The sequence below is a fragment of the Phascolarctos cinereus genome, unplaced genomic scaffold (assembly GCF_003287225.1).
Source record: "Phascolarctos cinereus isolate Bilbo 61053 unplaced genomic scaffold, phaCin_HiC Scaffold_2;HRSCAF=192, whole genome shotgun sequence".
Classification (NCBI taxonomy): domain Eukaryota; kingdom Metazoa; phylum Chordata; class Mammalia; order Diprotodontia; family Phascolarctidae; genus Phascolarctos; species Phascolarctos cinereus.
In genome coordinates this window covers 58,251,610-58,276,202 of record NW_027555625.1, presented here as the reverse complement: position 1 = coordinate 58,276,202, position 24,593 = coordinate 58,251,610, and the positions used below count along the sequence as shown (strand labels likewise).

Here is a 24,593-nt window from a genome sequence, read left to right as displayed (position 1 = left end):
ATTGTTCTACCTAGTTGCTTCTGATAAGCTTTTGTTATTTTCCTTACATTTATTTGTCTGAAAAATGAATTTTAGAATCTCAAAACTGTTGTCATAAATGGGTCTCAAAAACCAAAATGGCCCGTCTTCTTATCTTTCACCTGGGATTTAAAGAGGCTAGGATGGAATCCTCAAAATGCTGACCATCAGAATCATTTTATGTCTTTGTAGAATTTGCATAAAGAAACTAGACATTTTACATTTGAAAAGAAAAAGGTGGGGAGAGAAGGAGGCTAAAGGAGGCAGATGGGAGAGGTTGAAGGACCAGCCCCAATGATCACGGAATCAGGTCCATTTCTACTTGGCTTTGCATTTTACAAAATATTTCCATTATGACAAGAGGATAAGGAGAGAAGTGAAAGTGTTATCTTTATGATAAGGAAATTGAGTTTCAGGTAGATGATGGGAGTTGAGAGTCTCACAGTTAGCAGGGCAGGGTCCCTGGGCTTGAACAGAGGCTATGTGGATGAGTGGATAGAGCATTAGACCTGGAATCAGGAGGGCTTGGGTTCAACTCCAGCCTCAAACTTTTGCTAGCGGCATGAGCCTGGGAATGTCAACTAATCTCCATCTGCCTCAGTCTCCTCATCTGTAAAAACAGGAGTAATAATAGGGCTGTTTTGAGGAAATGAGATAGTAATTATAAAGAGCTCTGGAAACCTTAAAGTGCTATATATAAATGCTGGCTATTATCATTTAGACTCTCAAATCCAACAGTTCTATTCCCTGTACCATGGAAAAAGATTCAGAATTATAGTTTGTCAAGGAAATAGGATTTTCAGAGAATAGATAGAAAGGAGAAGGAATGGTAGGGAAAAAGAAAACAGAGAAGAAGAGGATAGCATTGGTGGCATTGTTAGTCAGTCTTTTCCAACTTCATGATCCCATTGCAGGTTTTTTGCTTTGGTTTGGCTTGGTTTTTTTGGCAAGTGGTTTACCATTTCCTTCTCCAGTCATTTTACGGTTGAGGAAACTGAGGCAAACAGGGTTCAATGATTTGCCCAGGGTCACACAGCTGGTTTCTGAGACCAGATTTAAACTCCAGTCTTCCTGACTCCAGACCTGGTCCTTTATTCACTGTGCCACCTAGCTGCCCTAAATCATTTTATTCTGGTTTTCTCATCTGTAAGTTGAGAGGGTTGAACTAGATGGTCACTAAGGGCTTTCCTGGCTCCCACATTCTGTCTTTGTGTAGAATGAGCTCCAGTTTGAAACCAAACGTGTCTGAGGTCCATTTTGAAAACAGAGGAGAGGAGAGATCCCTGAAGGAACCAGCTGTCAAAATCCCTATCTCATATCAAATGTGGGACATCTGGTGCCCTTACCCAAAATGAATTACTGGGTTTTGATCACTGCTGCTTGACCTCAGCTGGCTCTCCAACTTGACTGGGTAAAATATTAAGAGCAGTGGTTTTACGAGCATACATTCTATTCCTTCAGGGCTGGCTCTTGACAAAATGATAAAGTCAATATTGAGAAAGCTGTGTGTAGTAATAGAAAACAGACTGAATTGGGAGTCAAGATACCCGGGTTCTAGCTAGGCTCTGATGTTAATTCCCTATGAAACCTTAGGCAGGTTATTTCTTGGAACTTAGTTCTACCCTCTATAAAATGAGGGGGAGTTGAACCAAGGGTCCTTTTACATATAATATTTTTTAAAATTTTAACCAAATTTCCTTGGATACAAATGATAGGTATTTGTATTATTTGCCCTAGCCCTAGTACCCTAGAAATAGCCTTGGGCCCCTCTATGTGCTTTTCCTAGGCATAGGCTTATTTACGCAGTATATTAATCCCAATTTTCCATAAAGAGAGGCCCTGGGAGGAGAAAAGTTGTTGACCCAATTCAATTTAACAAACTTTAAATAGGCACTTACCTTGAATAAGACACCATGTTATGTGCTAAGGACATCAAGATTAAAAAAAATTATATAGTCTCTGCTTTCTAGGAGCTTTATAGTCTACTGGGAGAGGATATCACTTGTACCCAGATAAGTATAGTATAGGATAGAATGTAATGGGGTAAAAGGACGAACTCAGACAAAACACTCTAGGAAGACATTTCTGTATAGCATCTTAAAAGCCCTTAGAATGCTTACAGAGTAGCTCTATGGCCATTACCTCATTTGATTCTCGGATCAATTCTATGAAACAGACAGAACAGGGGTTATTATTTCCATTTTGCAGATGAACAAATAGATGTTCAGAAAGACATAACTTGCTCAGGGTCTCAGAGAGGCAGAGTAGAAGGGAAACTTAATGTGGTAGGTATCAGGAGACCTGGGTTCTAATGCCAATTCTCCTGCTTACTACTTCTGTGATCTTTGGTGTGATGTTTAGAATCAGAAGGTATGGAATCAAATATCAATTCTGCCACTATGTGGCCTGGGGAAAGTATCTTCCCCTTCCTGGGTCTCTGTTTCCTCATCTACAAAACGATGGAACTGGACTAGAGGGTCACAAAGGTTTCTGTGTACATGGGTGAGAGTGTGTGACCTAAATTTATGACTGCACTGTTATATTTTGATTAATCCTGCTTTTGCCTTCTATTGAGTAAATGTTGCGATTATTCTTTCTATTGAGTAAAGGTTATGATGAGTCTTTTTCTTGCCTTATCGTTAAGTAAACGTTTCATGTTTAAGGGTCAATGATGTCAATGTAACTGATTTTGTGTAAATAGGAAGCACACTAATGGGGGCTCAGGCACTACACCAGTGAGAAGTAGACTTACCTAATACTGTAGAGGAGTCTAGTCTCAAACATAGGTCTTCTGACTTTTAAAGGAGCAATGCCGTAAATGAAATGCGTTTGGTTTTTCTGGCCATACATCTCACTTCAGAGCATTATTTCAAAAAGCTGCCCTGTTTGGGGAGACCACCTGCCACATGGAAACAAAAGAGCAGCTAAGATTCATTCCATTTGCTCAGGCCTAATGGGATCAGACCTATCTCAAAGCCCTTGACCCAATTACCCTAGCAGAAATCCTCTGCTACTCAGAGAGCTTTCAAAGTGGCAGGAACCAGCTGTTGTTTAAGGGGGAAGAAAGGGTGGAACTGTGTTTCAAGAGAGCATTTAAAGGGCCATTATCAAAGTAAGTGAGCATTTTAAAGCACTTCACCAGGTTTGTAACGACAGCCTACATTTCACAAGCGAAAATAAAATTTAAAACCAAGTTCCTTTGTCCAGCATCCCTTGCTCTCTGGCCCTTTGGGCTTGGCTAGGAAAACAACATTCTTTGAGCTTAGAATTTGACTCTCTTCCATGGGCCAAGCACTGTTTGGCTTTGGATTTCGGGCTTGTTGGAGGAGGGGGTGGCCAAAGGGGAGGGAAAGAAGGGTCTCTCTTGGAAATTTCCTAATAGATTTTGTTTTGAAGCTAAGGTCAGGCAACCTCCACCCCCATCACCCCCTCCCCCACCCTGAGGCGCCTGTTTGACAGTGTCTCTTTGAAGAGAGGGAAAGCAATGGGAGCCTGGGGAAGCAGTCTGGGTAGGGCTTTGGATTTTAAATGGGATCCTCTTCTAGGAAAAACGGTTGGCAACAGCTGTGTGCAGGTAACCCTCATTCCATGACATAGATGTGGTCCAGAAAAATTGAGTCTTTAAAAAAAAAAAGAAAAGAAAAATTGGGTCTTGGACGAATCTTGATTTCCCCTCCACTTGAATGATAAAACTGGCAATGCATTCCCATAGCAAAATTCTCTGACTGACTTTGGGTGAGAAAAGGGTTAAGGAGCACCATGGAAAGAGCCCTGGGATAGGAGTAAGGAGACTTGGGCCTAGGGCTGCCTTTTACTAGCTATGAGACCTGGAGGAAATCATTTAACTGGACTGGGCCTCAGTTTTGTCATCTGTAAAATGGAGATGTTGAACTAGATGGCCCCTAAGGGCCCCTCCAGCTCTATGACTATGATTCTACGACCTCTGAGTCTTCTTATAGGACTTTTCCCCCAAAAGGATAAAATGTAAACTCTTTAGCCTGGTTTTTTAAGTCCTCCATGATCTGGCCCTAAACTACCTTTTCTGTTATGTTTCACTTTACTCACCTGGATGGACTCTATGTTCCAGTCAAACTCATCCCTCCATCTCCTAACTTTATGCAGATCATTGATCATGCCATCAATATAATCATTCTTATAGAAATCTTCTCCCTTCAAGTTCCAACCCAGGTGCCACTTCCTCTCTGAAGTCTTGCCTGTCACCACCATGCATACGCCCACACACTAAAGTGAAAGCGTTTTCTCTCTCCTCAGATTTTTTTTCTCTCTCCTTTGCCTACATTATGTTCTACTTTATACCATACTTAATACACGTGCATGTCATTTTCCCTCCAATACAGTGGCATGTAAGTTCCCTGAGGGCAAGTCTCTTGCTATTATTTTTCATCTTTGTCTTCCCAGTTGTGAATATTGTGTTTCCCCCATTAGACTGTGAACTCCTCAGGGGAGGAATCATCTTTGGCCTTCCTTTGCATCCCTTGGTGCTTAACACAGTGTCTGGTATGTGTGAAAGGCATTTAAATGCTTATTGGCTGACTGACTGACCCAGCATCTACCGCCGGGCTTAATATGTTGGCCTAATAACTATTTGTTGAATTTAATTGGTGAAGGAACAGAGAGGTGTATTTTTGACCATTGTAATTAGACAAACATAGTACGTTGCCTGTTAGACTGTGAGTTTCTTGAGGATAAGGACTATGTCATAAAATCAAAGAATGGCAGAACCAGATGGTATCTTAGAACTCACCTCATTTAATCTCTTCATTGGTAACTCGGCCTATAGAGGAGAAATTACTCTGCCAAGATTAAAGCAGGCTGGGATTTGAACCATGTGAAGTTCCTGCCTTACTCATCTCTGTAGCTCCTTCACCAAGCATAGTGCCTTGTATGGGCAGGCAATATGTATTTATTAGGCATTTACTATATGCCAGGTGCTGTGCTAAGCACCGGGGATATAGACAAAAAGAAAGGTAATCCCTGCCCTCCTGGAGCTCACATTCTAATTTAGGGAGACAACCCGTAGAAGGGAGCCTGAAAAAAGGGAAGTTCCAGCATAAGAGGGCAAATGAGTCAAGGTGTCCAAATCGTGAGAGTGGGAAGCTCAGCCGGGAGGGGGATGAAGTCTGGCCAACCTGAGTTCACCTCCCAAGTGGAGGCCGTTTGGAGGCGGCGTGGAGGACCGAATCTGTGATTTCCAGCATGGAGGGAACTCATGATGAAGAACCTCCTATCCTTGAGGCAGATAAGTAGTACTCATGTTAGAAGTTACCTGGAGAACTTGCTCGTGGTCACAGAGCCAGTCTGTGTCAGAGGGACGAGTTGGACCCCGTCATTGACTCTGAGACTAGCTCTCTATTCACCAGTCTTTGGCAGCCTCTTTGCCTTGCCTTGCACCCAGTACCAGGTGCTATCTCAGGACTATTTCATTGATAGGAAACTTGCAGATGAACAAAATCTCTTGACCAATGCAAATTAGCATTGATCCCTGGCAGCTTGGTCTTGGAGAATTGCCTAAAGTACCAAAAGACAAAATGACTTCCCTAGGGGGATGCAGTCAGTATGAGTCATCAGCAGGACTCAAATTCGGGTCTTCCTTACTCTAAGGTCAGTTTCCTATCCATATGGCAAACTGTATAGAGTAATTACTTACTAAATAAGTGTTTATTTAATTGAATTGTCAAAGCGACAGAGACGGAAGTGCCCTCTGCTTGGGTAGCATCGTTAAAGACCATCCAGGCCAATGGAAGCCTCTCCATCATCATCTTTACCGATGTTGGACCATGTCTCTTGAGTTCCCGGCAACTGGGAGAGGTGCACAGGCAATTTTGGAGCTAAAATTAAAGCTGTGAATTTTGGCTTTCCCCCGTTTTTGTGGGGGAAGAAAAGTGAGTTTTTGTGGCACAGTTTGGTTGGCAGGTTTCTCAGAGCCACAAGAGCTGGGCTGTTTTTCCTGAATGGGCATTGCTCTGTGCTTTATGGGAACAGAAGCCTCCAGGCCAGCGGAGGCTGCCCAAGGTGACACCCAGACAACGGGTCAGGTCAGTCCACTGGGACAGCCAGTCAGTGGAACAAGCAAGAAACTGAACTTTTCACTTTCTGGGAGAAGGCTCCAGACGCTCTTATGTCCAGGCAGAGGAACCCCTGCCATTGCCTGATAGGCAGCTTTCTAAGACTGCCAATATGTAACTAAAAAGAAAAAAAGGCTTAACCCTTAAGGGAGAGAAGCCAGGCTTCCTGCTTCTTTCTCTTGCTATAGCAGGTACTGACTAACTCCTCTGTCCAAGATGCCCAGAGGTCACTGTTTAGGGGACACACCGAGCCTGTTGGGTAAAAGAAAATCCCGTTTGTGTCAGCATGTCTGTGACCACATAGTAGCTGGGCCACTGTGTTCTTCAGAGCTCTCAGAGATGAGTATGAAAATCACACTCATCAAAGGGAAGGGATAAGATCAAGGTTGCCTTGATCACTAGCTCCATTTTACAGATGAGTAAGTAGAGGCCAGGCAAGGGGAAGGGACTGAGCTGAAGAAGAGTCCAGAGAGGGAAACTTCTCTGGAGCGCTTGTGACCTTCTACTGCCCTTGACAGTTTGAGAGGAAGAAACAGATCGAGACAGGATTTGAATCTGCTTTGCAATGAGAAGAAGCTTAGTTTGCTAAAACTGATTAGACAAAGGAGAATTCCCTGCTGTTGGAAAAATGGATTGGGAAAAGGCCGATGGCCCAGTTGCTACCTATAATGAGAGGGAGAAACTCCTGCTCGAAGCCACAAAGCAGATTTGAGGTGTTTGGCAGTTCTCTGGCTTAAGGGTACTGCCTGTTACTGAAGAAGCATAACATTTTCTCAGCACTCTGCCAAGGGTGGCTGTGTGCTAAAAGAGTTTTTGTTTTGTTTTGGGTTTTTTTTTTTTACCACTTCAGCAGCCTGAGAATAGCAGAAAATCAGCTTTGCCCAGGGAGTTAATAGCAGAGGAACAGATTTGCCTAGCAGGCAACACATGGTACAAACTGTTCTCTGACGAACCCTAAAACATTGAGTGCCAGACATGCAAATTCTCCCCGGGCAAATGAGTGTGCCTATTCATGTACCTCTCCGCTAGATTTCTGTAAATACATGCACCATCCCTCCCATGGACACTGTGTGCAGTCTAGCAGAGCATGACCCAGGTTTCTGAGTATACTTTTACATATTAATTATTTCCGTTCTTGCCTTCAATTGAGTAAATGCTAAATGATTTCTGCTCTTATCTCCAACTGGGTAAAGGTTATGATTATTTCTGCTTTTACCTTATTGTTAAGTAAATGTTTCATATTTAAGAGACAATGGTTAGAAGTAGAAACGTTTTGCTCTCTGCATACACACTAGGATTACCTCTAAAACCCTGGGAGTTGTGTTAAAGTAGCCAACCTTCTAGGGACACTGTCCCTACCTATCAAAGTGAACACAGGTGAGGGAGCCCATCAAGCTCAAAGAGATAAGGGGGGCCTCGGCACAGTCAGGGTTCAGTGCCGTCACTAAGCTACCTGTAGATAGACAATCTATAGCTTGGTCATAATGTACAACTGGACTTAATTCTTTGTACAATGGGGAGCCATTGAAGGTTGGGAAGGAGGCTAGTGGTTCAATCAGGGCTGTGCATTGAAAAGATGATTGTGCTAACATGCACAGGCTGCTCTGACTTTTGAAGGTTACTCTCAGGAAACTCTAGGATTCTAAGGTTCCTTCTTTGAAGAGTTACCTGAAACAGGAGAAGAGAGGTCATGTTATTTATAAGGAATAAGGCCTAGGTCAGTGAATAGGACCCAAAGGGATGGCTGCTGTTGCTCGGGTTTCATTTTCTCCTTTTCATTCCTCCTCCTTCTTCATTTTAAAGGACACAGAGACTCTGGCCTAGGCCCCCCAGAGGCCACATCACCAGAATCCAGCCAAGCCAACTTGCTGACTAATGGAATTAATTCTCTCTGTTCCATCTGTGGGGACCGTGCTACGGGCAAACACTATGGTGCATCCAGCTGTGACGGGTGCAAAGGATTCTTCCGGAGGAGTGTCCGCAAGAACCACATCTATTCTTGCAGGTACTGACAACAGCATCATGGGCTCTTCAAGTTGGAAGGGACCTCTAAAGCTATCTGGTTCCACTTGCTGGGGGCTGTATAGGAGCTGCCCAGGCAGACAGTTTTCTAGCCTCTTCTGAAATAATTCCATAATTCTGGTAGCAAGATCTTCCTTTAATTGAACCAAAATTAAAATGTGAGTTTCTTGAGGGCAGGGACCACACATTTGCCTTCCTTTGAATTCCCAGCTCTTAATATAGTGCCTGGCACACAATAAGTGCTTAATAAATGCTTACTAGGGGCAGCTAGGTGGCACAGTGGATAGAGTACCAGCCCTGAAGTCAGCAGGACCTGAGTTCAAATCTGGCCTTAGACCAAACACTTGACACTCACTAGCTGTGTGACCTTGGCAAGTCACTTAACCCCAATCGCCTAAAATAAAAATGCTCACTGACTGATTGAAATCTACAATTTCCCCCTTCCCCATCTCCCACACTCCCATTGGAGCCAATTCTCTGCAATCAGTTACCAAATCTTGTCACTTCCACCTTCACATGCTATTCCTTTTCCAACTTAGCTCCCACTTTCCTTCAGGTTTTCATCACCTCCCTCCCTCATTATAGCAGCTTCGGTCTTCCTGCCTCAGATTTCTCCCCATTCCAATCCATCCTATACACTACCACCACATAATTTTCCTCATGCACAGCTCTCATCATATGACTCCCCTGCTCAGTCAATTAGCTCTCTGTTGGCTCTGTGGTAAACTGTAAACTCCTCTGTCTAGCTGACCAGGCAGGAGGGGGCTGGCAAGATGAATCACAGCTATGCCTTGGACAATGGCTTCTCTTAACAAACAATCTGTTTTCTCCCTTAGGAAAAAGGACTAACCAAAGAGTTTGCTTATCTATGGGCTGGGTTCACACAGTGCCACAAAACCCAAAGATTTTGTTGTTGCTGTTCTGTGAATGAATGAATGAATGCATGGGGGGGGGAAGCATTTATTAAGCGCTTACTATATACAAAGAAGTGTACTAAGAGCTGGGGACACAAACTGAAAAACAAGACAGTCCTTGGTCTCAAACAGCTCACATTTTAATGAGGGAGATAATACATATGGAAAATTTCAGCTGCAAGTCCCATGGAAAAGTCCCATGGTCCTTAGACTGCAAGGACAAGGAAGATGGTAATGCCTGTCCTTCAATGTCATTTTCCCTGATAAAAATGATATCAGTTGACCTTGGGCAAGTCACTTAACCCCATTGCCTAGCCAAAAAAAAAAATTTCACTTTCTGCTGTTGAACCATTTGACAGTGGAAGGACTTGGGTGGGGGCTGGAGGGGGCAGGGTAAGAACTCTCCTTTCTGTAGCTGAGGCTAGAGTATCTGCAGGAACAGTTGCTGGGCTCTGTTGCCATGGAGATTGCTTCCCAGGATGCTGGCTATGGGCACTGGGCTGGAAGCATTGTTATTCATGAGGCTCTTGGGCTCAAGTCCTAGGCTGTCTCCATCAGGGTCTAAGGGGAATTGGTGGTCAAGGTGGTGATGGCAGTTGGACTTGCCTGGCATATACTGCCTCCTGTCTCCCCCTGAGCGAGCCCAGCTGCTTCAGCTTGGCTGACTTGCCTGCCACATGAGTGACAGTTGGTTGGCAGTTAGTGGGCACAGCTGACCCCCTCTCTACAAAAGTTTCTTCCCCAAATGATGGCTCTGAGAGCTGGTCTGGAAGAAGGACTGGTGGTCTGGGGCCAGGGGGTTGGGTGTTAGTGGCATGCTGCTACTCTCAGTACTCCTCTGCTTATTTGCCTTTTGGGAGCAGATGGACAGTAGTTGTTGCTGCAGATGGTGATGAGGAAGATGGGCCCTTCTCCACAATAATTTCTTCCCTCAATGATGGCTGTGGAACTAGGTCAAAAACAGGTCTGGTGATCTGGGGACACTGCTAGTCCCAAGACTCTGGGGTTCAGGGTCCTGAGCTATCTCCATCAGAATTTGAGAAGAGATAGTGGTCAAGGTTGTGATGGGGGTCTGATGTGCTTAACACATGCTACCTCTAGTCTTTCCCTCAGGGGGCCTTTCTGTTCCAACTAGGCTGGCCTGCCAACTTATAATGGCAAGGACATGTTGTCCAGGGTAAACGGAAACTTTTATCTGTGCCTGCTAACTGTAGGCTTCTTAAGGGTGAGAACCATGTTTGATCCTTCATTGTATTACCAGAGTGCTTTGGCACATAGCAAGTGCCCCAACAGTGCTTGTAGAATTACTGAATAGATAGATGGATGAATGAAATGGTTGGACTCACTTAATGTCAGGGGTTTAGGTTTCCTTACCCAATTCAGAACAAGCCAAGAACCCAGAGAAGTCATCTGGGTGGCTTTGTAAACAAATCTAACAATGACTATTAGTCAACCAATAGCTATTAAGACAATATGCTCTGTGCCAGGTATTGTGGGGGACAAAAAAAATAGTAAATAGCAGGTCCTAGTTATCCAGTCTAGCTAATAGGATCACAGATCCAAAGCTGAAAAGGACTTCAGAGACCATTCAGTTCAACCCTTTCATTTTACAGATGAAGAAACTGAGGCCCAGAAAGGCTAAATAACATATAAAGTCACCCAGATCCTCTAACCTCAGAGTCAATGTTCTCTTCACATATCACTGCCTCCCTAATTAGAGAAACTTACTTATGGACTCATGACTTTATTGTTGTGGGCACTTCCTCTACCAACACAGATCCCATGGCTAAACAAATTGTGACACATGAATGTCAAGTGGGTCCTAGGAATCATTGCTAACAACAAAGCTACTGAGGGGAAGGAATCCCAGAGGAGCTATTTCAAACCCTAAAAGACAGTGCTGTTAAAGTGCTACACTCAATACGCCAACAAATTTGGAAAACACAACAGTGGCCACTGGATTAGAAAATATCAGTTTATGCCCTACTCCTAAAGAAAGGCATGCCAAAGAATGTTCCAATTACCAAACAATTACATTCATTTTATATGCCAGCAAGGTTATACTTAAGATTCTGCAAGCTAGGCTTCAGCAATATGTGAACCAAGAACTACCAGAAGAACAGGCTGGTTTTCAAAGAAGCAGAAGAACTAGAGACCAAATTGCCAATATTCACTGGATTGTGAAGAAAGTGAGGGAGTTCCAGGGAAAAAAAAAGTCTACTCCTGCTTCATTGACTACACTAAAGTCTTTGATAGCATGGATCACATCAAAATGTAACAAGTCCCCAAAGAGATAAGAGTACCAGATCATCTCACTTGTCTCCTGAGGAACCCATATGTGGGTCAAGAAGCAACAGAACTGAACATGGAACGACTGATTGGTTTAAGATTGGGAAAGGAATATGACAAGGCAACATGTGGTCTCCTTATTTATTTAACTTATATGCAGAGAACATAATGTGAAATGCCAGGTTGGATGAATCAAAAGCTGGAATTAAGGTTACCGGGAGAAGTATCAACAATCTCAGACATGCAGATGATACCGCTCAGGTGGCAGAAAGTAAAAAGGAATTAAGAAGCCTATTAATGAGGGTAAAAGAGGAGAGTATAAAATCTGGCTTGAAGCTTCACACACACACACACACACACACACACACACACACACACACACACACAAACCAACAAAGATTTTGGCAACCCATCCTATCACTTTCTGGCAAATAGAGGGAGAAGAAATGGAAACAGTGTCAGATTTCATATTCTTGGGCTCAAAGATCACTGTAGATGGTGACTGCAGCCACGAAATTAAAAGATGTTTGCTCCTTGGAAGGAAAGCTGTGGAAAATCTGGACAGCACATACTAAAAAGCAGAGATATCACCTTGTCAACAAAGTTCTGTATAGTCTTTCCAGTAGCAATGTATGGCTTTGAGAGTTGGACTATAAGGAAAGGTGAGCACTGCAGAACCAACACTTTCCAATCATGGTGCTAGAGAAGACTTTTGAGAGTCCCTTGGATAGCAAGGAGATCAAATCAGTCAACACTTACAGAAAGCAATTCAGGCTATGCACTGGCATAGAGTGCCGAGCCTGGAATCAGAAAGACTTGAGTTCAGATCTGGCCTCAGACACTAGCTGTGTGCCAGGCAAATAACTTAATCTTGTTTGCCTCAGTTTCCTCATCTATAAAATGAGCTGGAGAAAGCAATGGCAAACCACTCCAATATCTTTGTCAAGAAAATCCCAAAAGGGGTCACGAAGAGTTGGAACCAACTGAAAATGGTATCACCCCAATATAATGTCAACTTGTTGAGGGGAAGGACTGTTGTTCATTTTTTTGTTGTGACTCCAGCTTATATCACATAGTAAATATTTAACAAGCAGCATGATATAGTGGATAGAGTATTGAGCTCAAAGTCAGAAAGCACTAGATTCAAATCCTACCTCTGATAATTTACCACTTGTATGACAAAGGACAATTAATCAACAAGTATTAAGCACTTACTGTGTGCCAGGTACTGTGCTAGGGGATACATTTATAAAGAATGAAAAATCCCTACTCACAAGGAGCTGACATTCTAATGAGGGAGACACGTGTGTGTGTGTGTGTGTGTGTGTGTGTGTGTGTGTGTAAAATGTATATATACATATAGCATAGATACGATGTTAATAAATACAAATATATACAGAATAGCTTAATACAAGGTAGTTTGGGGGGAGGGCACCAGCAGTTGAGGGGAATAGGAAAGGCTTCATATAGAAGATGGTGCTTAAGCTAGAAGGGAAACTTGAAAGGAAGAAGAGGGACTGTATGAAGTGAAGGGAATGAAGGAATGCATTCCAGGCATGTAGGAAAGCCAGTGCAAAGACTTAGAGGTGGGAGATGCAGGGTTGTGTGTGAAGATCAGAGAGACCATTTGTCTGGATCACAGAGTCCAAGAAGGAGAGTGATGGCCAATGAAGCTGGAAAAATAAATATGTAGATGTCTTATTGTATAGTACTTTAAAATCTAGATAGAGTAGATTACAGTTTATTATGGAGGTAATAGGAAACCAATGGAGTTGACTAAGTAAAGGAACAGCATGATGAGAGCTATAGTTTAGAAAAATTATTTGGCAGCAGAGTATAGAATGGACTGAGCTGGAGAGAGACTTGAGGCAGGCAGGCCAAGGAGAAGGATGATGACTTAAACATGGTAGTTGTATAAGTGACAAAAAGGGATAGGATACAAGAGATATTGTGAAGATACAAATGTCAAGATTTGGAAACTGACTGAAGATGGGTGGTGAGGGTTTACGAGAACTCCAGCATAGCACTAAAGTTAGGGACCTGGGAGGTTGGAAGAATGGTGGTACTTTCAACAGAAGTAGGGAAGTTTAGAAGCAAAGAAGGGCTTTTTGGAGGGAAAGGGGAGAAATTGATGAGTTTAGTTTTAGACATGTTGAGTTTAAGATGTTTCTGGGATTTCCAGTTTGAAATATCCAAGAGTCTATTGAATAGACCAATGAGTGATGTGGATCCAAAACTCGGGGTAGAGACTGGGGCTGAATATGCCTCTTGAATCTTCGTCTCCTACTCTATAATAAGGGGGTTGGACTAGATGGCCTCTGATGACCCTTCCAGCTCTAACCCTATGATTTTAGATAATAAATGTGTGTTGGATCAGGTAGGAAAGAGAGCCCCTCTTGGAAATTTCAGGCTGGACATATTTTTGAAGGTTATTTACCAGATGACAAACCATTAACAAAAGCCATCATCTTGAGTAACCTCAGAAAGATGGGGAAATGATGCAGACGTTTGAGAGAGGGTCTTGGTATGTGATTTCATCAGTGTGGAAACCGCCTTTTCTGATGTAAACCAGTACCTCACCTGCAACTTAGAGACTTAGAGGATGGGCTGGGGACACTTGCCCAGGGGTCACACTATTAGTATGTTCGAGGTAAGATTTAAACAAGGTCTTCATGATGCCGAGAAGAGTCCTCTAACCATGCTGCCCTTCACTGAAGGCATCACATCATGTATTTCTGGGAGTTCCTGGCGTACAATAGTGCCATTCTTAATGTGGTCAGAACTAACAGAAGACTCCGCTTTGCAGACTGTTGGCAAAGGTCTGCATTTTGAACTTGGACAGCTTTGCTTTATGTGTCTATAGCAGTATAAAGAATATAGCCAGAGAGAGAAAAGAAATATTTATTAGCTGGAAATGAATAATTTCTTTAATGTAAGCAAGCCAACGGAATGCTGTCATCTATATGGGGATTGCTTTGCTTCTGTAGGCAAATTTTATGTTTCTCATAGTGACTCTTGTGGTTTCCAGAGTGGCCCATGGGCTGCTCTTTTAGGCTCTACTACATACCAAAGTCAGAGTCCGTAGAGGCAGGACCAACAAATCAATGACTTCCCCCCATTTTACAGAGTGAAAGCCTCTTCTTAACTTCTCCGTCACTATTGGCAACACCACCATCCTTCCAGTCTCCCTGGTTCACAACCTTGGTTTCCTTGTCTCCTCACTCTTCCTCATTCCACATTTCTAATAACTCACCAAATCATGAACCTTTCTACCTCTATGCTTCTCTCACACTCATCCCCTTCTACACACACTCACACAGACGTCAGTCTGGTTCAGATTGTTCAGACACCACCTATTGTCTGGGCTCACTATTGCAAGAGCCTCTTAAGTGGTCCCCCTGTCTTACATCTCTCCCTCTTTTAATTCGTTGTCCTCACAGCTACCAGTGATTTTCCTAAAACATAGGTCTGACCGTGTCATCACATCATCACCATCGTCATCATCATCATCACCATCATCATCATCTTTATATAATGATCTAAGACACAGTAATTTACAAATATTGTCTCATGTTATCCTCACAACAACTCTGGGAGGTTGCTGTTATTCATTCATTCAGTCATGTCCAATCTTCATGACCCCAAGGACCATAGCACACCAGGCCGTTCTATCCTCCACTATCTCTTGGAAGTCTAGCCAAGCTTATGTTTGTTGCTTCCAGGACACTATCTATCCACCTCACCCTCTGCTGTCCCCTTCTCCATTTGCCTTCAATATTACCCAACATCAGGGTGTTTTCCAATGAGTTCTGTCTTCTCATCACATGGCCACAGTATTTAAGCTTCAATTTCAGTATTTGTCTTTCCAATGAGTAGACTGAATTAATTTCTTTAAATATCGACTGTTTCATGTCCTTGATGTCCAAAGGAACTCTCAAAAGTATTCTCCAGCACCGCAGTCGAAGGGTGGGAGGTAGGTCTCTTATTATCTCCATTTTACAGCCGAGGAAACTGAGACACAGTGAGGTTAAAGCGATTCAGTGTCACACATCTAGGAAGTCTCTAAGGAAGGATTTGAAATCAGGTCTCCTTGATGCCTATCTACTTCCCCCCTTGGATACCTACTCAATAAGTTCTAGTGGCTCTTCTAGGATAAAATATAAACTTCTGTATTTGGACACTCAAAGTTCTTCCCAAAGTGGTCCAATCTTGCCTTTCTAGCATTATTACTTAACATTCACCTTATCATGCTCTACAATCTAGCCAAGTTGGCTTTCACACATACACACACACCCAGGAGAACATAAGTCCCTGGCGAGTAAGGTGTGTCTCACTATATTCCACCTCCTTCCCCTCCAGTACTTAGGACACAAACCAGTGTGTCAATATGTGGGTCTTGTCAAGTGCAAACCCTGTAGTCTTAAAGAGCTGTGCAAGGCTCAGAGAAGGTAGGACTTGCCCATTGTCCCACAGCTACTACATATCAAAGGCATGACCAGAACTCAGATCTTTTTGACTTGAAATCCATCAATTTCTTCTTGATTCTTTTGAAAATGGTAGGCACTGAATAAATCTTGGTTGAATTAAATTGAATTACAAGTGTATACGGCATATAGGAAATATATACTTAGAACACAGTAGATAAAGCACAGGGTTTGGAATCTGGAAGACCCATTTTCTGGGTTGGACTAGATGGCCTCTGGTGTCCCTTCCAGTTTTCTCACCTGTAAAATGGGAATAATTAATAGCACTTACAAGGCTGTGGGCACTGGGAATCCAAAGTCCCTGCCCCCAGTAACCAGTCAAGCTTCCCAGTCCTTATGGTTGTGAGGAGCATGATCTCAGAAGATAGGCTGCCTGGCTTAGAGAAGCCCCTCAGGGAAAATCAGTAACTTTCTCCTCCTCTTTCCTTTCAGGTTTAACAGACAATGTGTAATTGACAAAGACAAGAGGAATCAATGCAGGTATTGTCGATTGAGGAAATGTTTTAGAGCCGGAATGAAGAAAGAAGGTGGGTCCAACATTCTGTTCTTTCCATTTTCTAGGCTTCATGATGTCCAAGATCCTAATGCTGCTTAAATTGCCCTTGTAATTCAGTGTTTACCTGGTATTTAAACACCTAGTAGATCAAGATCCAGCCTCAGAGCCAGGAAGACCTGGGTGCAAATCCTACCTCTGACCCATATGGGTTATGTTACCTTGAACAAGTTATCCAGTCCCTCAGTGCTCCAGACAATTCTTGAAGTCTATGAAGTGCTGAGGAAGATGGCAATTGGTAAATAGAGTTTCCTCACCTGGGAGTTCCCTATACCAATGAAGTCAGAAGTCCAGGCCCAATCCCCATCCCTAATGTGCTCATGGTTTCATTCTAGGCACTATGGGTCAATGCTGCACCAGAGATCCTTAAATCCCTGTCTGCAAGAACACAATTTATTAGGGAAAATAGGACAGGTAACCCATAGCCCAGAACCCCAAGTTCTGATTTTTTTTAATACCAAATCTGCAATATCATCTGTATAAAGAACTCCCAGGTAAAGAAACCCTCTCTGCCAATACAAGTTGGCAACTCCTCTTCAACTCATAGTTTTAAAAATTGTACAGGTCATTGAAAAATTAGCCTGCCGGGGCTCACCCACGTAGTATCAGTGGCAGAAATACACTCTCTATCCACTATGGTAGTTCAATGTTCAAGGGGTGCTCCACCCAAATCATCTCTGTAACTGAGCCTCTTCCCTTCTATAGGCTCTGCCCAAAGTGGTAACTCCAACCCATAATAACCCAAGTCAATGAATTGATCCTCAGTGCATGAGACTTAAGGAGACATCCTCATCCTCAGTGAAACATAACTGAGCTTCTCCAGTTGTTGTCCCTTGGTCCTCTCAACCAATGGTCTGTAGGCAGGTCCACACCCTCCGTAGGTGGATGCAATCCAAAATCCCAAGCACAATTTATTACCTGTAAGTTCATCAAGCTTATGGAACATGAGCTTCCAGAGGCCAGTGAATAGAGCGCTGGGCCCAGCGTCAGGAAGACCTGAGTTCAAATCCGGCCTCAGATACTTACTGGCTGTGTGAGCCTGGGCAAATCACTTAACTACTTTGTGTCTCAGTTTCCTCATCTGTAAAATGGAGATAATAATAGCACCTATCTTTCAGGGTTGTTGTGAGGATCAAATAATATTCCAAAGTGCTTTGAAGACCTGAAAGTACTATGGAAATGCTAGTTATTGTTAATTTTTTTGGTTTTGTATGCCCAGCACCTAGTAGGTATTTAGTAAATGCTTGCTGGTTGATTACTTGATTCATCAACTCGCTACCAATATATGTATAAGAAAAGCTTTGACAGTCGGAGGATCTGGGTTTGAATCTCAGCTCTCCCTATGAACAGGTCATTTTTCTTCTTGGGGGAAATAAGAAGGTTTTGCTAAACTGAGTTCTTGGGTTCCTCCTAGCTCTATGGTCCAGCCACTCTGATGAAATATCTGACAGAACAAGTCAGTGTAACAAGGCCAAGTAAGAGCCTTAGAAAATGAGAGTAGGGGCAGCTGGGTGGCACAGTGGATAGAGCACCAGCCCTGAAGTCAGGAGGACCTGAGTTCAAATCCGGCCTCAGGCCAAACCCTTGACACCAGCTGTGTGACCCTGGGCAAGTCACTTAACCCCAAATGCCAAGGGGAAAAAAAATGAAAATAAAAGTGGGAGAGATTACCGTCAGCTGGGATGATCCATGAAGGTGTCAGGGAGCACACAGGGAACAGAACTGGGCTTCAAAGGGCGAGAAGACATAAATGGGGGAGAGAAGAAGCCAAGACATCGGGGAGGAGCAGTGACGTGCTCCATGGAGCATGTGCTGGAGTGTTAGCTATCTGACCAGGTGGAGGATTCTTGTAGGGGTGGCAGCAAATGTCATTGGGGGTTAGGCTGTAGCGAGTCTGGAATTGTAGGTTCAAGAGTTTGTAATTTATATAATTGGGCAGCTAGGTGGCCCAATGAATAGAGTGATGGGCTTGGAGTTAGAAAGACTCCTTGAGTTCATATCTGGCCTCAGACACTAACTGCATGACCCTGTTTGCCTCAGTTTCCTAATCTGTAAAATGAGCTGGAGAAAGAAATGGCAAGCCACTCAAGATCAAAAGAGTCAGACATGACTGAAAAATGACTCAACAACAACAAATTTGTAGAATTAATAATAACAACAACTAATATTTTCATAGCATTTAAGATTTGCAAAGCACTTTCCAATTATTTACTCACTTGGTCCTCACAACCACCCTGGGAAGTAGGTGCTATTATTATCCTTCTTTTTCAGATGAGGAAACTGAGGCAAATAAAGGTTAAGTGTCTTGTCCAGGGTCGCACAGCTAGTTAAGTGTGTCTGAGACCGCATTTGAAAGCCATGGAGATACATTCGTGATCTTTGAGAAGAAAAGAGCCATACTTTAGAAAGTTTGATTTGGTAGTAGTGAGCAAGATGGATTTTTTTTCTCATTTGTTATTGCATCCTCAGTTCCTAGCATAATAGTCTTACATATAGCGTTTAATAAATATTTATTGGCTTAATGAGTCCATTTCCCCCTCATTTTACAGATGTGAAACTGAGGATCAACATGGTTAAGAGGCTTGCCCAAGGTCACATAGCTAGCAAGGATCACAAGTGGGATTTGAACCCAGGTCTTGACTCCACAAGCCTCTTTCCACTGGATGGATTAGTTTGGAAGGGGTGGAGAACAAAGGTTATTTCAATTTGAGTCCAGGTGCAAGATGGTAATGGCCTGAATTAGGGTCATGGTAGAAGGAAGATATGGATGGGAGAGACATCGTGGAGAAATAATCCACCCACCTTGGCAGCTGGATTGTGGAAGATGAAGGAGAAGGATAGCTCAGGGCTTGAAGTGTGGGTGACTCATCCAATGATGGTGCCATGAAAAGACGATAATGAAGGAGAGGAAAGAGAAGGGGGCTTTAGTCTTCATGACTCACTAGTGTGCTATGTCAAACCCACTGTTTGGAGAAAGATCAGTAAGGGTCCTGGGGGAATTTTTTGAGGCTAGGAAGGGAGGAGGAGCAGGCAGTCGAGAAATATGTAGGTTGTAGAAAAACAGCAAATGTGGCAGTGGAAACAAGGGAATGTGGGCCTGGAAAGAAAAGCTGCTTAGGTTGGTGTTTTCCTGTCTGGTGCCTCATGGCAAGGCCACAGGCAACTACAAGCTCATCAGTGGGCCACAGTAAATGGGCATTCAGCAGCTCCAGCTGCCTCAGAGTCCCAGACATGGCTGAGCCACAGCAAAGTGGTCAAGGAGACCAAAGACTGAAGAAGGTCCCAGAATCCTCTTTCCCTCCTGATTGTACCCCCTCCCCTTAGCATCTCTCTCTCTCTCTCTCTCTCTCTCTCTCTCTCTCTCTCTCTCTCTCTCTCTCTCTCTCTCTCTCTCCCTCTCCCTCTGTGTGTGTGTGTGTGTCTGTCTCTGTCTGTCTGGTCTGTCTCTCTCTGTCTCTGTCTCTCTCCCTATACCCAAAACAAAACAAAACAAAAAATCCCAAAGATTTGGGATCAGTTCTTTCCCTTTCAGGGTGAAGTTAAACCAAAGATACCTTTCCCAGAGGGTAGCTTCAGTTAAAACCTCATCTCTGTTTATGGAAGAGGGGACTTTGTCTTCTGTTAAAAGCCATAGGCATTTGTATGCCAGGCACTCTGGTGGATTCTAGGAATACAATAACATAATAAAATGGCCCCTGCCCTCTAGTAGCTTATATTCTGTTGCAGGCTTATAATACATCCACAGATAAGAAAATACACCTAGGAGAGCAGGGAGAAGTAGAATGATTGGAGATGATGGTGACCATGGAGAATAGGTTAAGGAGGGGTGAGAGATGGAAGAACTAAAGGTTATGGTCACATTGAGGAATATCTAAAACAAAGAGATTTAGACCTCGCCAGGCCAGAGGGTAACCTTGAACTCACACCAAAGAGGTAGACCCGTCTGCTTAGTCAATGTGTAAGGCCACTCCTAGTCTCAGGCACAAGTAACTGAGAACAGAGGATCTCTTTCTGCCGTAGTCCAGCTGGGCCATGACTGAGTTCCTGGCCTAGATGGGTGTCCCCACCCCATTCCTTGACCTCTCTGTCCATAAGTAGCATGGGTAGAGTCAGAGAGACGTGCTTAGGGGCAGCTAAGTGGTGCAGCAGGGATAAAGCACCGGCCCTTAAGTCAGGAGGACCTAGTTCAAATCTGGCCTCAGACAAAGCACTTGACAACTTACTGGCTGTGTGACCCTGGGCAAGTCACTTAACCCCAACTACCTAAAAAAAGAGAGAGAGAGAGCACCCAAGAGAGAGAAAGCCATGACTTGGTTCCCTTTCCCCTGAATGATTTGATTTGGCTCTTTGTACTCCACTGCCTCTTCTTCCTCATCCCCCTCTCTCTAATTCCTGCCCCCTCTTTCAAGTCCCCACACAAGCCCAGCCTCCTTCGGGAAGCCTACCCTGAGACCTGCAACCTTCACTCCTCTTTCTTTTCTCAACCCTTACCAGGAGTACTCAGTGTACTTATAGTCTAATACTCCAGAGTGGCTCATATCTCTATAGCACCCGAAGGTTCACAAAGTATTCTCTTGACAATAGCCTTGTGAGATAGAAAGAGTAAGTAATATGATCCTCTCCGTTTTATAGACAAGGAAAATGGCACTCAGAGATAAAGTGATTTCCCCAGGGAATCACACAGGAAGTGACAGAGTCAGGATTTACTTCTGGGGGTTTCTTGATCATAGACACACAGATTTAGGGTAGGAAGGGACCCTAGTGTCACCTGGTCCTCTTCTTTTTATAAATGAGGAAAACTGATGCCCCGTGAACTTAAGCAACTAACCTATGGTAGTGGGCTAGTCTCAGATGCTAAGATAGTCAGTAGGAGAGCCAAGATTTGAGCCAGTGTTCTCTGACTTCAAATTCATCCCTCTTTGGGAATCAAAAGATTTAAAAAAAAAAAACCTGGACTTGAGCTCAGTAAAGTGAGATATAAAGTATTTTTCTCTCTAATGAATGTGTAAATTTTTTTCCTGAAATTGTCTTATTTAGAATGTTTCTCTGAAGTGGATTAGAGTACCTTTTTTCCCATGAGGCTGGGGATGATATCACATATGACTTCCCCGTTCATGTGCGTCTCTCAGAAGAACGTAAATTCCTTGAGGGTCAACACTATTTCATTTCTCCCTCTATATCCCCAGGGCCTACCAGAGGTGGGGAACCGGAGGCCTCAAGGCAACATATGGCTTTCTAGGTCCTCAAGTGCAGCCCTTCACAAGTTTGGATTCGGACGGAGGGCCGCACTTGAGAACCTAGAGGGTCACATGTGGCCTCAAGGCCACAGGCTCCTCACCCTGCCTAGCCCTTGGTAAGGACTTAATAAACGTTTATTGAATCCAATTAAATAGGCACTTGATTAATATTTGTTGCTGGTGAAGGGTGTAATAACCAGTCTCTTCTCTGAAGAAACTAACAATCTCTTTGAAAAGAGAATTTGTGTACACTAATACCATATTTTGTCTTTTTTAAATAATTAATTACCAAGACGAGTTGTAGGGAGGAGACAGAATGGACTGGTGTGGTTAGGAGAGGGCTTCTCAAAGAAGTAGGACTTGAGCTCAGCCCCCCCCAATGGACTGAATTTCATTAGGAAGAGATGTGAGTAGGAAAGGAATTCTAGGTATGGAGAGTGGTGTAAGCGAAGCAGGGGAAGCAGGAAGGAAAGCTTGATGTCTCTTATATAAACGGTACATGACCAGTCTTAATGGAACAGAGGGTTTGTGCACAAAAGTACTTAGGACATAAGGCCAAAAGGCTGGATCCAGATTGTGAAAAACCATTTATGGCATGTTGAACAACTCAGATTTTATCCCAAAGGCAATGGGGAGCCGTTAAAAGGTTTTTGAACCAAATCAAAGCAGTGATTTAAACAGGACAGCAGTGATGAGAATGGATAAGGTAGACTGGAGATGGAGGCTCCGGTTAGGAGGCTTTGGTGACAGGCCAAGAATATGAGGATGAAAACAGTAGCAGAGGGAATAGACCGAAGAAACCAAGGAAACTGAGATTGTAGGAAATGGATACATGAGGGGAGAATCATCCGAACTTAGTGACACACAGTAGGGAGGAGATAAAAGAGAGAGGAATGTCAAAGATGACCACCTAGATAGCTAAGACTGTGGGAGTACCATTTATAAATAACAAGGAAAGCAGCAGGTACATGTTTGGAGGGAAGATCAAAAGCTTATAGAGTTGGGGGGGAGGGCAAACCTCCCCACAATATATCATGACGTGGCTATAGGGACACCAAAATGTCAGGTGTGATTCCAGGGGTGGAGTCTTGCTTCGTCTCATCTAAGAGGGAGATAAACCTTCAACAGCAAAACCAAGTGAGGGTTGACCTCTGCTCTATTTAGGAACATAATAAATATTGCAGCATTAGAGGACACAAAATTTGCCTGTTTTTCATAGCAGGTGAATCATTAACAACTGTGTTAGGGCCCTAGCCTAACTTCTAAGGAAATTGTAGTGATCATGAGGGGAAAAAAATCACCTTGAGAAAATCTTGAAGCAATCCATAGTGGCAATTAACCTTATCAGAGTATGTGCCATATATACAGCTCAGAAACTTGAGATAAGTTGGGAACGCTTGAGATGTTTTCTTTTAAAGAAATATTAATAATGCTTTATCACCACTTTGTTATAGCGAGGCATGACCAACACCTCGCCCCACCCCCCGATTCACTGATAAAGTATAGCAAGAAATTGGCATGCGATCACAATTAGCAAGGTGCTTGAGTTTACTCAGCCACTTCTCCATTTTGCACTGCACCCAAACTCCTACCTCCTTAGTGAAGACTTCACTGACCACCCAGCTCTCCCTCTTTTGATTCTTCCAATGCCTAGCTGTTTGACCTGGTGCTATGATGTAGTGGGAGGAGACTGCAGTAAGAAGATTCGGTTTGAGGGTTGGCCCTAATTATGAATCACATGTCATCAGCAAATCACTTCACTTTGCTGAGTCTTGGCTTTCTGAGCCAACATGGTTAGGGTAGAAAGAGTCTTGGACTTGGAACTGCAGAGACCTGGGTTCTGAAACTGCCTCCAGTATTTACTTTGTGACCATGGGCGAGTCAACTTAACCTGTTTTAGTGTTAGTTTACTCATCTGTAAAACAATCATAGCAAACATTTATATAGTGCTTATTACGTGCCAGGCATTATACTAAGCTCTTCAACAAATACTAACTCATTTGATTCTCACAACAACCCTGAGATGGAGGTGCTGTTATTATCCCCATGTTGCAAATGAGGAAACTGAGGCAGAGAGAGGTTAATGGAATTGCCCAGGGTCACACATCTAGTAAGCATCTGAGGCTGGATTTGAACTAAGGTCTTCATAACTCCAGTCCCAACAATCTATCCACTGTGCCGCTTAGCTGGAGATGAAAATTTAATGCTTTACTTCACAAGGTAGTTGTGGAGATCCAATGAAATTACAGGATGACTGAAACATAGATTTAGAGCCAGAAGAGACATTAAAGGACCACAATCTAGGTGCCATATAAATTTGAACTGATATTTTTATTTTATCTCCTGAAAAATGAAGATAATAATACCTATTCTCCCTACTTCACAGGGTTGTTGTGAGACAGGTATTTGAACCATAAATCTCTATATAAACATAAACTTATTATTATTATTATTATTATCATCATCATCATCATCATCATCATCATCATCTTCATCAAACACTCCCTTGTAGCCTTATTCCACCTTGGGGTGTGTACCATAAAGAGCTCTGGATTTTTCACCAAATGGCTTAAGTTTGAGTCTTGGATATGCCCCTTACTAAATACATGACCATGGGCAAGTTACCTTTCTTGGCCTCCTCTGCAAAATGAAAGGGTGGGACTTTCAAGGTCCCTTCCCATGCTACACCTGTGATCCTCTCTCTCAAGTCATATGATGAAATCATAGAATGTTTTTTTGTTTTGTTTTGTTTTGGTGAGCCAATTGGGAATTGCCCAGGATCACACAGCTGGTAAGTGCCAAGTGTCTAAGACCAGATTTGAACCCAGGTCCTCCTGACTTTAAGGCCTGAGCTCTATCCACTGTGCCATCTAGCTGCCGTGATATCATAGGATTTTAAAGCTTGTGAAAGGGAGTTTAGTGATCACTTAATCTGAATTTCCTTTTTGATAGATGAGGAAACTGAGGCCAGGAGAAGGGAAGTCACTTGT

At 43.2% G+C, this 24,593-nt stretch overlaps 1 protein-coding gene across 2 annotated transcripts in view; it reads left to right on the top strand.

Annotated features, from left to right (window-relative positions):
• LOC110210351 (hepatocyte nuclear factor 4-beta-like) overlaps positions 1-24,593 on the top strand; it is a 69,770-nt gene that overhangs the window by 9,589 nt on the left and 35,588 nt on the right. For both annotated transcript variants that reach the window (XM_020989248.1, XM_020989247.1), the window contains exons 2-3: positions 7,908-8,109; positions 16,246-16,340. In XM_020989248.1, coding sequence (XP_020844907.1) covers positions 7,908-8,109; positions 16,246-16,340 — 297 coding nt within the window. The remainder of the gene's footprint in view (positions 1-7,907; positions 8,110-16,245; positions 16,341-24,593) is intronic.